Raw genomic sequence first — 14,685 nt, 5'->3', positions numbered from 1 at the left:
TTAAAAATCACAAGAAAATGTACCATCTCAACACAAACACAAAAAAATCACAAGAAAACAAACCCTCACAAACACAAAAAAATCACAAGAAAACAACACCTCAATACTAAACACAAAATCATCACAAGAAAACAAACCCCTATCACAAAAAAAAAAAAAACACAAAATCACAAGAAAACAAACTTCAATACAAACACAAAAAATCACAAGAAACAAAAACTTCACATAAACACAAAATCACAAGAAAACAAAACTTCAATATGAAAACCTCAAAACTCAAGAAACAAAACATCAATATAAATCAATAAAACTACAAGAAAACAAACTTCAATACAAACAATAAAAATCACAAGAAAAACAAAACTTCAATACAAATACAAAAATCACAAGAAAACAACACCTCAATATAAACACAAAAAATCACAAGAAAACAACACCTCAATATAAACACAAAAATCACAAAACAATGACTCCCTCAATACAACACACAAAATCACAAGAAACAAACCTCAATATAAAACACAAAAATCACAAGAAACAAAACTTCACAAACACAAAAAATCACAAGAAAACAAAACTTCAATACAAACTCAAAAATCACAAGAAAACAAAACATCAATATAAACACAAAAATCACAAAAAAACAAAACTTCAATACAAACACAAAAATCACAAGAAAACAAAACATCAATATAAATACAAAAATCACAAGAAAACAACACCTCAATATAAACACAAAAATCACAAGAAAACAACACCTCAATATAAACACAAAAATCACAAGAAAAACAACACCTCAATACAAACACAAAATCACAAGAAAACAAACTTCAATACAAACACAAAAATCACAAGAAAACAAAACTTCAATATAACACAAAATCACAAGAAAACAAAACTTCAATACAAAATCACAAGAAAACAACACCTCAATATAAACACAAAAAATCACAGGAAAACAACACCTCAATATAAACACAAAAAATCAAGAAAGAAAACTTCAATACAAACACAAAATCACAAGAAAACAAACTTCAATATAAACAAGAAATCACAAGAAAACAACACTTCAATACAAACACAAAGATCACAAGGAAACAACGCCTCCCAATATAGACACAAAAAATCACAAGAAACAAGAGCCTCAAATACAAACAAAAAAATCACAAGAAAACTCAATACAAACACAAAATCACAAGAAAACAAAACTTCAATACAAATACAAAATCACAAGAAAACAACAGCCTCAATACAAACACACAAAATCACAAGAAAACAACACCTCAATACAAACACAAAAATCACAAGAAAACAAAACTTCAATACAAGGCACAAAAATCACAAGAAAACAAAACTTCAATACAAACTCAAAAAATCACAAGAAAACAAACATCAATATAAACACAAAAATCACACAAGAAAACAAAACTTCAATACAAACACAAAAATCACAAGGAAGAACAGGAGACATCAAATATAAACACAAAAATCATAAGAAAACAACACTTCAATATAAAACACAAAATCACAAGAAAACAACAACTCAATATAAACACAAAAGATCGCAGAAAAACAACACCTCAGTATAGAGCACAAAAATCCAAGAGGAAAACAACACTTCAATACAGGCACAAAAATCACAGAAGGAAACAAGGCTTCAGTATAAACACAAAAATCACAAGACTCAATATAAACACTTCAATACACAACATCTCAATATAAACACAAAATCACAAGAAAACAAGCACCTCAGTATAAAGCACAAAAGATCACAAGAAGGCAAGCAAACACTCAGTACAAGACTTCAATACAAACACAAAGAATCACAAGAGAAACAAAACCTCAATTACAAACACAAAGAATCATACAAGGAAAACACAAGAAACTTCAATCTACAAATACAAAACTTCACAAGAAAACAACACCTCAATACAAACACAAAATCACAAGAAAACAAGGCTTCAATACAATACAAACCCAAAAATCACAAGAAAACAATACCACACTCCCAGAAACTAACGCTAACACACTTGACAAAAAACAAGCCTGTTGACTAACATAATCAAAACATAATCTCAGAATTTATGACAGAATACACAAAACCAAACCAAACAATCAGCTGTATTGATGGGATAGCCGACATCCTGTAAAAACAGATTATATCTCATATACCACACATAACAACAACACTTACAGGATACCTACTGACAACATAAAGTTCACAGTAGTGTATATCAACATCCAAGGTGTGCAATAGGTTCCATGAAATATGAGACCTTACACAAGAGACTAACCCTCATATTATAATAGTAAGCAAAACTTTAATATATAACAACAATAGATTTAAAATACCATATTACACAACAATAACGAAAGACATAATAAACAGAAACGATGAAAACAGAGGTATAATGATGCTGTATAAAACAGATCTATCAGTCACAGTATGAGCAGTAATAACGAACATGTTACTAAGGGTATTCTATTAATAAAAACAACAAAAGTAACAATATCAGGAATATACTGTTCACCACTTAAGTAACTAGACATAACATTACTCAATTTTCCCACAACCATAACTCTATAGTCATTGGAGATCACAACAGTAACAATGTAACTTTGGATGCAACTGTACAAACAATAATGGAAGAAGTCTCTTAAGTTGATATATGATAATAACAAAAGACAGAGAAATTAAAACACAAATTAACAACATAAAAGAATCACATAAGAGCACAAATAAAGTTACGAAAAAATCATAAATGTGATAAGTGTTGCTCAAAATTAAACAATAAAACTGACTCGAAAAAATTCTGGACACACCTTAGACGACTGACCAACGACAATCCAGCCACAAAGAAATATCCTACTCTTGAATACAATAATACATTAGTATACAAATATAAAGAAAAAACCGAAGCTTTCAAACACCAAATACGTAATACTTTTAAAATACATACTGATCCAAGTATAAATACTTATATTTATAACAAAGTCACAAACTATATACTAAACAATAAAGAACAATTTGAACCAGTTTTCCCAAGAAACATAACAAACTAGGAAAGCACGATCCTAACGAAAGAAATATCTACACGTGAACTTCATGAAGCAATAAAACAAATCTCCAGGTGAAGATGAAATACAAGCCTTCTTCCTAGAAAAGGCACTCCAGAAATAGTTTGACCACCTGAAAGCACTTTTCAACTTATCTCTATCCTCTGGATACATACCAGTTTTTTTTGGAAGCATGCGAATATATTAAAGTTTTATAAGGTAGAAAAGCCAGTCAATAAAACTAATAGCTACTGACCAATCAGCCTGACCAGCTGTGTAGTCAGAATTCTTAAGATAATAATAAGTAATAGACTCTCCACATTCTTTGAGATAACATCAAAATTACTAAAAGAACAAAATGGATTCAGAAAATTTAAACAAACAACAAACTACTTAGTTAGACTAACTGTAAAGATATTAGTCAGCGTTAACAATAAACAATGTACTGTTGCCTTCTTTATTGACATTAAAAGTATTTGACACTGTATGGCACAGCGGTCTACGGTTCCGAATGAATGAACTGTGACTACCGCGTGGAGTTATTTGCTAGCTGTCCAACTTTCTAGAAATCACAGTAAATGAAGAGAGAACCATTCTTGAATACTTTACTCAGAAGCTGGTGTCCCTCATGAAGGGGTGTCCCTCATGGAGGGGTGGCAGAAGCTGGTGTCCCTCATGGAGGGGTGGTTAGCCCTGTACTCTTCATCATGTATGGAGAAGCTGGTGTCCCTCATGAGGTGGTTAGCCGTGGAGGTGGTTAGCCAAGGAGGGGTGGTTAGCCTTGTACTCTTCATCATGTATGGAGAAAGCTGGTTAGTCAGTCACTCTTCATCATGTATGGAGAAGCTGGTGTCCGTCAAGAAGGGGTGGTTAGCCGTCTCTCTTCATGTATGGAGAAGCTGGTGTCCCTCAAGGATGGTTGGTTAGCCCTGTACTCTCATTATGTATGGAGAAGCTGGTGTCCCTCAAGGAGGTGTGGTTAGCCGTCTACTCTTCATCATGTATGGAGAAGCTGGTGTCCCTCAAGGAATGGTGGTTAGCCGTGTACTCTTCATTATGTATGGAGAAGCTGGTGTCCGTCAAGGAGGGGTGGTTAGCCCTGTACTCTTCATCATGTATGGAGAAGCTGGTGTCCCTCATGGAGGGGTGGTTAGCCGTCCACTCTTCATCATGTATGAAGAAGCTGGTGTCCCTCATGGAGGGGTGATTAGCCCTGTATTCTTCATCATGTATGGAGAAGCTGGTGTCCCTCAAGGAGGGCGGATAACCCTGTACTCTTCATCATGTATGGAGAAGCTGATGTCCCTCAAGGAGGGGTGGTTAGCTTTGTACTCTTCATCATGTATGGAGAAGCTGGTGTCCCTCATGGAGGTGTGGTTAGCCGTCTAAGTGAAATTAAAAGTAAAATCTGGCGAAGAACCAACTATGCTAGGAGTCTAACTGGTAAGAACAGTGGAGCATCAATAGACAATATATTAACAATTTACAAAACATACTTTAGACCAATAATAAACTATACAGTTTCAGCTTGGATAACTGTAAGTACCAAAATAATCCAAACCAAGCTGCAGACAATACAAAACACATTCCTCACAACAGTATACAGAGTTCCCAGAACCACATCATCTAAATTTATACACAAACATACCAACCATACCAGACAGACACAGTACAATAACATACATGATGAAGATAGCCTTAATCACCTCTCTCCAATCAAGATATATTTTAAACACAAAAATAAATAAGGGAGAAAAATATTCATATAATATAAGAAAGGAAAGAAAAAACCCACATACTTCCCACTAGTAGAGCAAGAGAATGTCTGTAAATGTAAACCAGTACATGGACAAAGGGTCGGAGAATGTCAGCTCACTCTGACCAACACTGCATGACCATATAAGTAAAGAAAGAGATCAAAGAGCACTTGACACTCCAGGGTGCATATGGTACTTGTACAATGCTTTACGAAACCTGTTTTACTAGAATTTTATAAATAAATAAATTAGCTGTCAACAAATTTTAAAGCTAAATCTGAAAGTACATTTTGAAAAAAAATAAATTATTATTCACTAAAGTGGTTTTTTGAAGTAAACTATAACTTACGAATTAAACAAATATAATAGTTTTTTTTTAATCATCATGGCTTCATTAATGTATTTTAAAACAATGTTTGGCCGTCACCTAGAAACCAAGTTAACGTCCATTAGTTCGAAGCACTAATTTTTTTATTCTGGGCATGAGAATTTAAAGAAATACTCTGAGCTTTAAAAGTTTAGACGTGTAACTCATAGCTCCGTCATCTCTTGAGAGATTTGAGATCTTGTTCAACTTTAGACTCACGATACAAAATATTTTAGAGAAACGAGAAAGATTATTATATAAAAGTATTGGTTGTTTTCTTACTTTTCAGTAGTCACAGATTTGGTTGTATTTTTGTTGCGAGTTCTACAAGAGGTGTCTGCAACTAACATGAGAAAAATCCCTTGTTGTTATTTACGCTATTTTATTTTTTTCTTGTTAATTTATTCATAAGTGTGTGTTTTTCTTGTATTAAGGTTAATAAAACCGGTTTAGGACATTGGCACGAAAGTTAAAGATAATAGTTTTCCCGGAGCTTCATAATTCCAGAAAATCACGTGAAGGTTAGATTATTTGTCAATGTCACTTGGTGACAGAAGTTTTATACAAAAGTGTTCATGGTTAGTTATGACTTAGTCTATGTTAGTCAGTTTTCGAAAGTGAAAAGAAATATGGATATAGAGATAACAATAGTTGTTCACTGTGTAACTTGTCAGAAACAACAGGTAGGAGTTGTTTGTAACGATCATGAAAAATATATCACATGGTGATAATTATTTATTTCATTTTATTACTTCAAATTAATTGCTAGGGTTTTAATAGAACTTTAGAATTTTAGTGTCAAGCTATGTGGCACAAAATGTCTGATATAATAGAACTATTTGTGAAAATAATTGTCTAAAATCATCCTACCTGTGAACGTTAAGTGGTGTTTAAAACTCTTGCTGTAAATATAGTGTATTAAACAGTTATTATGCGAAGTGTTTAGTATCCTAAGATATACTATATTAAACGTACTTACTTCAAGAGGGAATGATCATATTATACTTTCACAGGTCTGGATAAAGACTGCCAGTCTCCACCTGTTACAGAACCTTGTGAAGCTATTATACCAAGATATTATTACGATCCAAAAGCCACCAGTGTAAGAAATTTATTTACGGGGTTGTGTCGGGAACGGAAAGCAATATTAAACAATAGCAAACTGTGTGTCTGCTTTTTCAGGTTTGTAGAAAATGTTTATTGTCTTACTGTTATTCGGTAAGCTTTGATATAGGATCTAATATTGAATTTAAATTTCTGACAAGAATTTTTCAAACGAAGGAGAATATTAATAGCCTTAGGTTTTAAAGATAATGATAAATTAGAAGAATTTAAAACAGAAGTTGATTTAAAGTAATGGAAATTATTCTTTAACATTAAAATGTAGGTCGGTACAAATATAATGGAACAACATCCATAAAAGATTTCATGTCAACACACTTTAGAGGTTGTGATGGAAACAAATTGAAAATAATAACATTTAAACCCGTCATGGTCATGTGGTTGAGATGCTAGAGTCACATTCTGAGGTTTATTGATACGAATCCCTGTCAAAACATGCATCCTTTCAGCTGTGGGAGCGTTATATAATCATACTCAATTCCACTATTTTTTTGGTAAGAGAAGCCCAAGAGTTGCCCGGAGTGGCGATGACTATCTGCTTTCCCTTTAGGCTTCCATTCATACATTAGTGACTGGTAGCGCAGATAGCCCTCGTGTAGCTTCACGCGAAATTCAAAGCAAACAGCAATATAAAAATATTGTATTTATACTGTACACGATATACATAATTTAATAATTATTCCCCTTTAAAGTTTTAAAAACAACATAATTATCCAATAACCTGCAGGTTATACTCGTTACAATGTAACCCATGGGTTACACACAACACTTCAGAGTTCTTTAGCTATGACTATACAAGCAATTCAATCGTCAATTTAAAACGACCCTAAAATGAAAGTAAATGTGGTTGACGATTTATATATAATTGAAATTTTATAATACATGTACATCTACTAAGTGTAAAATAATAAAGTAAACTTTAGCGATGTTTTAAAACTTTCCCACAGCACAACATACGATGATACCTCTTCTACTTGGGTACCTTACTGAATATAAATAATCATCAGTAGTTATCGGGAAACGCCTTTTGAATGCGACACAAATGCGACAGTTAATGAACGACAAAATACTTAAAACGCTATTTATGTATACGCAGAAAAATACTTTAAAAGTTACAGTTTTAACTCTGAATGTTCCCGAACCGACTTAACGACTTCTGGTTTTCAGGAAAGGCTTCATGAGCACCGGTTTGTAGAACAAAAATAGATGTTACATTTCCAAAATCTCTTATTTAGTATCCAAAATGGAGAAATTAAGAAAAATAGAGAAACATCTACAGTTTGTATAAATGTCACAAATATTAGGCCTACTGGTGTTGAAACTGTAAAACTACAAGTTTGTTTTGTTAACTTTCAACTATGTATAATTTATAGGTTTCGTGAACTATTTGTGTGTATGTCAAACGACTTACATGGAATGTAACACAAATATAGATTATTACAAACATCGATATAGACAGTTTAAACTTTCTTTGTATTTCACGATTGTTAAGGTATCAAAGTTAACCATGTTGAGACTGTATTCACCCGCGAATGTTTACCTTTATTATTACTAGTATTTTAACATCAGGAAGTCCAAAGTTTTTCATCTAACATCTTGTTGTTTTTTTAAACAATATAAATTAATCCCGTGTAAAATTCTAGAGAGATTCGCGTTGAGATGGAAAGGAAGTGACTTGAGATGGAAAGGAAGTGAAAAGGCTGAGCCTAAAAAATGTTTGTAAACAGCTTCCACCAGAATGATAGTACTGGCTTTTCCTGTTACTGTTGTTCCTCTTTCCAGGAATTGCGGAAGTCTTGGTTTATCATTTATTTTCCGTTTTAACCACGTTTCGTGATGACTGGAAAATAAAATATTTTTCCCAGAACAATACTCAGCAGACATAAATAATATTATTCTCACTTTACCAAGTTCAGTGTCGTCGAGAAAACTTATATTCTTGACTTCACTTGGAAAAGGCCTTTTAGGCTTAAGTATTTCAAAGAAAAAATGAATCCATCGTAAATAACACTAAAACGGTATATAAACAAGTTTTAAACCTTATTACCAATGGGAGGGTGGCTGAATAAAAGAACAGGAATTTCTCTAAACAATAATGTTATTCGATCATTAAGTTGAACGAGATAAGTGTTCATTCAGTAAGAGGAGAATTGTTGTTTTTAAATGATGGGTAATAACAATTGTAACACAAGAACACTTTGTTTTGTATAATTGTTTCAAGGCAAAATCACGTGATACATTGTTTGTTTTGTTATTGGGTGATAGTATTTTGTATATAACTCTTACAGTCATGATCTCTTTCAATGGTTAATAAAACTGTCATAATGTACGAGTGTTTTTTCCAATGTATATGTCTCATATTAAAACTTCCATTAGTTATAGCTTCACTGTCAAGTGAATATTTCATTTCTCTACAGATTATTGTAACAAATCTATGTGCTGCCACTTCGGTTCCTTTTCATATTTTACCAATGAGACTTTCATAACATCATGTCTGTTATCTTCAAGAGTAATGGTGTTCTTGTTTTCAAACACAAGAGTAATTCTGTTAGATAACTTTGTGTTATTATGTTGTTTAAAGGCGATTTATATCTCTCTGAAAGTTGGTATATTTAACATTCTGTCATTAATGTCTGTTTTTATCACACTCTGTGTTTTTGTAAATGTTTTCGTTAGTACACGAATTTTTCATTTACCTGACTAGTAACATCAAATATTGGCTTTCTTTAGTGGTAATACCGTAAGTTTCGTGATTGTTTAAGTGTATTTGTTCATTCTTTATCAGGATAACGTTACAGGTCTTTGTCACTTCTCTTGAAATCTTATGTTGTAAGAACAGGTTTTATATATTCATCGTAGTCACTGCATAGACAGACCAGTGTTTAGCTTTCCACTTAACTACAAAAAGGAAAACAAAACAACAAAAACATAGAAGTTCTGATCACGTGGTGGACTGACTTTGTGTCTCGTTTTCTACGGTTTCTTTACATGACGTAAGGTAACCTTGATTCGGACGTGTAACAGAGCAGGCTCAAGTCAACAAATACTGTTCAAGCATTTCTTTTTGTACTTGTAAGAGAAAAAGTGGCAATCAGTCTTCAGTTAGCTAAACCTAACAAGCAGAGACAGTTCTTGTCGTATTATGTGAATAATTTGATAAATTTCTTAAAGTTTAACATTCCGTTAATTGTACAGTGCCAAAACACAGGTGAACATACGTTAGTTGGTCAAAGCTATTGATTGGTTAAGATTAGCTGTAGTCCTGTTGGTCAAAACTATAAGTTGGTACAGGTAAGATAAGTCCTGTTGGTCCTAACAGGTAAGATAACCCTAACTATAGCGGTATGGTCCTTGATCACGAAAAACCCACTTGAAATAAAAATGTATCTCAGAACGCGTGTTTGGGTGTTAACACTTTTGCTGATAAAAAAAGAACAACGTTTTGGTCAACCTGAAGATGACCTTGGTAGGTCGCAACATTGTTTTCTCCTTACCAATAAAAGTGTTAATACCCATACCAGCAGTTCTGAGATTCCTAGTGGTATGGTATTCTCAAATTTATCTTTGAGTAGCATGCAGGATTTGTAAGATGAAACAAATATTCAGTAGAAACTATCTCATGAAGCATTGAACAAATTATCTCTGCCTTTTACTGACCTTGAGTTACAGTAAAGACACTCCTACATGTATGGTAAATAATCTTATATTTAATACAATAGTATTGTGTTGTTGTGGTGATGACAAAGTTAAAATGATAAGTTATCCCTATTTTAGAAGTGAATAAAGGAGGTCACATATTCAACACAATTTACAACCAACTCTTGAACTACTCTAACTGAATAGTAAAATAGAACATTACTTTAAGAGATTGCAATAGGATCACTGTGACCACCAGGCCATTACAGGTCCTAACACGTAAGTGATACAAGTAGTATTGGTATCACTTTCATCCGTTTGTTATTACATACAAACTACCCATAAAAAATGTTGTACCTGACAACAACCAACAGTTTTAAAACTTATTTTACGAAAGTATTTGTGAAGAAATTACTTTTAAGTGCACCCTCCGCAGTATGTGGGCAGACTCACACCGCGAAAACTAGGTTTCGATACCCGTGGTTGGAAGAACATAAATAATCTACTGTGTAGTTTTGTGCATAATTTCAACAAACAAACAAACTTTAGAGTATCCGACATAGTTATTTAAAGGATCTATACTGATACATTTGTTATACTTAAAGCTATAAACAGAACTATTGTTAACTATGCTATCAATACCTGCTGGATTTCAGACACTACTTTATAGTCACGTGCTATACATTGAAACTTTCCTTATTATCAGCGTTCAGACCTTCGAAATTATCACATATTTTAAATTCTCCCGAGTTTCTCAAGAGATATTTAAATATCTTTCTGTCTGTATAGATATTTCTTATCTCCTCAGTAATATCGGTCAGAAGCTACTGGTGAAACACTTTCGTCTGGTTAGAGGAAAATCATCTCATGTTTTTAAAGTAGGCTTTTAGTCACATATGGTAAAAGTATATAACCAGTTCAGTGTGATAACCACATTAATAAAAGTCTTGTGATGATTGGTACTTTCGTTTTCAACATTTCTTTTAAAGATTTTTGAAAGACAATTACGAAGACCTGTTAAACATCTTTGTCACACGTGTTTTTGATTCGTTACTATAAAGCTGATAGAGACATCTAACTGCTTCTTCAACTTTCAACGAGACTCATTTTAGTTGAGTTTTATGAACAAATCAAACAATTAGTTCAGCAATTAATGATTGTTAAAACAAAACGTGAAAGCACAATTTAGTAAAACTAAGTTATCTGTGTTACGTTAAATATCATCTGTCCTAAACTTGTCAATTAAAGAAACGTTATAATATTTTAGTTGTCATGACAACATTAATGTAATTTTAAACACGTACTGGCCGTGACCTAGAAACCAAGTTAACGTCCAGTTATGAAATTATGTTTACTTGTCATGATGTAATACCTCTTTCTTGTAATTGTAACAATGCGATTAAAACACAGTTAAACAGTTATTTATATTTTCAAAATATCGATTATCGAAACGTGTATTGTTAGTAATTTCAATTGTCTAAATTATACTATTTTACTAACAACTTCCGTGACGTCAGTTATACTGTTACATGTATAGTGTAACACCGTACAACAAACTGTACATAAGAAAAATATATTATTTTTCTTTTACCAAGTAAAACAGGTTCAGTACATTATTACAAAAATAAAAGGTACCAGTTTTTTCCGAAATTAAGCAAGTCTGGAAAGTCACGTGAAGACTGGATCAATGTCAATGTCACTTGCTGGGATGTTTTATATATAAGTGTTCATGGTTGTTAAGAATTATTCTGTATCCATCAGTTCTGGAGTAACGAACAACAAAAATGTATCGGAAACTGATGTTGTTGCTTCTAGTGACGTCACTTTGTAGCTTCTCAGTAATAGCAGGTAAGGTTGGATTTCGTTACATGTTCAGTGAGGGTTGATTCAGCATAACATAGGAAAACCTACTTGTTTTGTGTTACGTTGTGTTTTCTGTAAATGGAGGTATCTTTTAATATATAATTACATTTAACATATTCACTTTTCAACTGTCAGTGACTGTTTTATATTTTCACAGGTTTCGACTGTTGGTCTAAACCTGACCCAGGTCCTTGCTATGCTTATTTCACCAGGTATTACTATGATCCAGCCAGCCACCGCTGTAAATCGTTTATTTACGGGGGTTGTGCGGGAAATGGAAACCGTTACAAAACAAGATCACACTGTTTCGCTGTTTGTGCTGGTTTGTAAATAATGTTTATTTTGTTGTTGGTCTGTACAAACTTTGTGAATTATATATTGTAAGAAAGAACGTAAAGCTATATATGATATTTAGTAAAACGTAACTTGTTATAAATGTTTAAAAGAGACGAACAAAATGTAGATATATTTACAGTAAATATTGTATATTTATAATATTTACATCAGATAAAACAATTCTAAATACAGTTAAAAGTTAGAATTTCAATAATTTATTTATCCTGATTTTCTTTAGGAACGTAACAGAGTTGAATATTTTGGGAAAAGCTGATGATAATGAACGAGAAGACGATACTTTATGTTGTCACACGTTATTGTCAGATGTGTCTAAATATGTGTGTGTTCAGTAGATTTCAAACACAGCGTGATGTCTTGTTTATGTATTATTCGAAATTTCTTATACTGGAAAATAAAAACTGATTTCAAGTCTGGAATAAAATATTATTAATTATTTCATTGGTCGTAATAATAAACACAGGAAACTTGTGTTGTAAACATTAACCTGACATAGTTATCCAATAAACCATAGTTTATAAATAGTACTTTAAAACTATGATTATAGTTACAGATTAAGTACTCAAAATAAAACTAATCTCAGAATGTTGTATTGTAATTATGGGCGTAGATAATTAACAGCAGGAAATGTAAATTGATAATATATTATAGATTGTGTTGCTTTGAACTTAACTTTAAACAAATCAACGAAGCAGCTCACGGTTTTTTAAGTTTATACATTCCAGAAAAAAATCTTCTTTTAACTTGAACTTTATATTCTGTGTTATTGACATGAATTATCAGCGAAACTTGGCCAGTTTTATAAATGTCAGTTGTGTTAATAGAAACAACTCTCCTGTTACCTTTCAGTAATACCATTTTTGACACAAGTGACAAGAATCTGAACTTGTTCTTCCATTGTCGTGTTTGTGAGATAACGAATTTTATTATTGGACTGTAAACGCTGTCTGCAGAAGAAGCTAATGTTTTAGAGTAGTTTTAGACATGATACACAGTCTGAACGTGCAATGTTTGAAGATGTGTCATCTGTTTGTGTCATTCAATTCCGAAAAAGTTCTAATGAGATGAAACTGAACATTCACAACTTCTTCCAGTCTCCTCTATAATTTATTTAACTGTCTTTTGATACTTGAATCAATAGAACTGTGAGACAAATAATGTTACAAATAAGACTTACTTTTCACATATTCTAGAATCTAAGCCAATAAATAATGTCTTTGTTTGCTTTTGAATTTTGCGTCAAGCTACACGAGGAAAATCTGCGCTAGTCGTCCCTAATTTAGGAATGTAAGGCTACAAAGAAGGCAGCTTGTGATTACCCCTCATGAACAACTTATGGGCTACTCTTTTACCAACGAATAGTGGGATTCATCGTTACATTATAACGCCCCCACAGATGAAAGAACGAGCATGTTTGGTGTGACGGGGATTCGAACTCGCGACCCTCAGATTACGAGTCGAACACACTAACCTCTTATATCTATGAATGATTTTACCTGTAATTACAAGGTATTCTATGGCTATTGTACTGTCTTACGTGAGTTGTGTTGTATTCTTACAAGCGTGAGTAAAGCCGTGAAATTCTAGTAATTTTCTAAATTTAAGATTTTTAAAAAAGTGTTTTCTATCTGTTTATAAACGCTTTTCTTTTTTACTCAATGTAAATAACATGTTTAATAAATTATGTTTTGTTTCCATATAATAATAAAATAAAGAAACATTCCTGTAGGTCCAGGTTAAACAGTTTTAAGTTATCTAGTAATGGTGATTACGATACTGAAACTGAAAGAAAACATTAAATAACATATTGAAAGAACTGATGAAAAAGATGTAATTATTTTATTGTTAATTATAGGTAATTAAAATAAGGTCTCTATGACAACTAAAGTATTATGTCTTTAACTAATTAAACGGCCCGGCATGGCGAAGTGGTAAGACATTGGACTCGTAAATTAAAGGTCGCGGGTTCGAATCCCCGTCACACCAAACATGCTCGATCTTTCAGCAGTGGGGGGGTTATACTGTGACGGTCAATCTCACTATTCGTTGGAAAAATATTAGCCCAAGAGTTGGCGGTTAGTGGTGATGACAAGCTGCCTTCCCTCTTACACTGCAAAATTAGGGACGGCTAGCGCAGATAGTCCGCGTGTAGGTTTGCGAAGAATTCAAAAACCAATTAACCGATACATTCTAAATTTTCTGAAAGACGACATTTATTCACATTCACTATTAGGTTTAGGTGATTAACTTGTGAATCCGTTGTTTCGTTTAAACCTACTTAAACCTAGATGTTAAACCTAGTTTATAACAGAATATATTTCAACAGCAGAAAGTGATAGATCAGGTATCATCGGCCGACAATGTAAAGTCTGACAGACATATCTAAACAAACAAAAGTTCCCAAGTCTTTCTAGGATCTTAGAGAAAATAATAAAATTGACTTTTTTCCGTATTAAAATGGTTATAAAAAGTTCTACAGGATAACGTTTCACAAACAACATGGAACCGAGTTTTAATATAACTGTCGAA

At 32.7% G+C, this 14,685-nt stretch overlaps 1 protein-coding gene across 2 annotated transcripts; it reads left to right on the top strand.

Annotated features, from left to right (window-relative positions):
- The first annotated feature begins 11,627 nt into the window (after nt 1-11,627).
- LOC143226643 (kunitz-type serine protease inhibitor-like) lies at nt 11,628-13,890 on the top strand. 2 transcript variants are annotated; one of them, XM_076457864.1, is made up of 3 exons: nt 11,628-11,787; nt 11,960-12,124; nt 13,401-13,890. In XM_076457864.1, exons 1-3 carry the CDS (start codon nt 11,724-11,726, stop codon nt 13,445-13,447), a joined length of 276 nt encoding a protein of 91 aa, XP_076313979.1. In that variant the 5' UTR covers nt 11,628-11,723; the 3' UTR covers nt 13,448-13,890. The 2 variants fall into 2 exon arrangements, with proteins under 2 accessions (XP_076313979.1, XP_076313980.1); XM_076457865.1 differs by lacking the exon at nt 13,401-13,890 and adding an exon at nt 12,377-12,580 and having other exon boundaries at nt 11,629-11,787.
- Nucleotides 13,891-14,685: the final 795 nt, after the last annotated feature.

The sequence above is a fragment of the Tachypleus tridentatus genome, chromosome 9, assembly GCF_004210375.1.
Source record: "Tachypleus tridentatus isolate NWPU-2018 chromosome 9, ASM421037v1, whole genome shotgun sequence".
Classification (NCBI taxonomy): domain Eukaryota; kingdom Metazoa; phylum Arthropoda; class Merostomata; order Xiphosura; family Limulidae; genus Tachypleus; species Tachypleus tridentatus.
Note: the sequence above shows the minus strand (reverse complement) of the source record. Positions and strands in the feature narration are given on the sequence as shown.

Coding starts and splice junctions, on each gene's coding strand:
- LOC143226643 (XM_076457864.1), top strand. CDS start 11,724: ATGTATCGGAAACTGATGTTGTTGCTTCTAGTGACGTCACTTTGTAGC. Junction 11,788..11,959: donor TAGCTTCTCAGTAATAGCAG/GTAAGGTTGGAT, acceptor ATATTTTCACAG/GTTTCGACTGTTGGTCTAAA. Junction 12,125..13,400: donor CTGTTTCGCTGTTTGTGCTG/GTTTGTAAATAA, acceptor TTTTGCGTCAAG/CTACACGAGGAAAATCTGCG.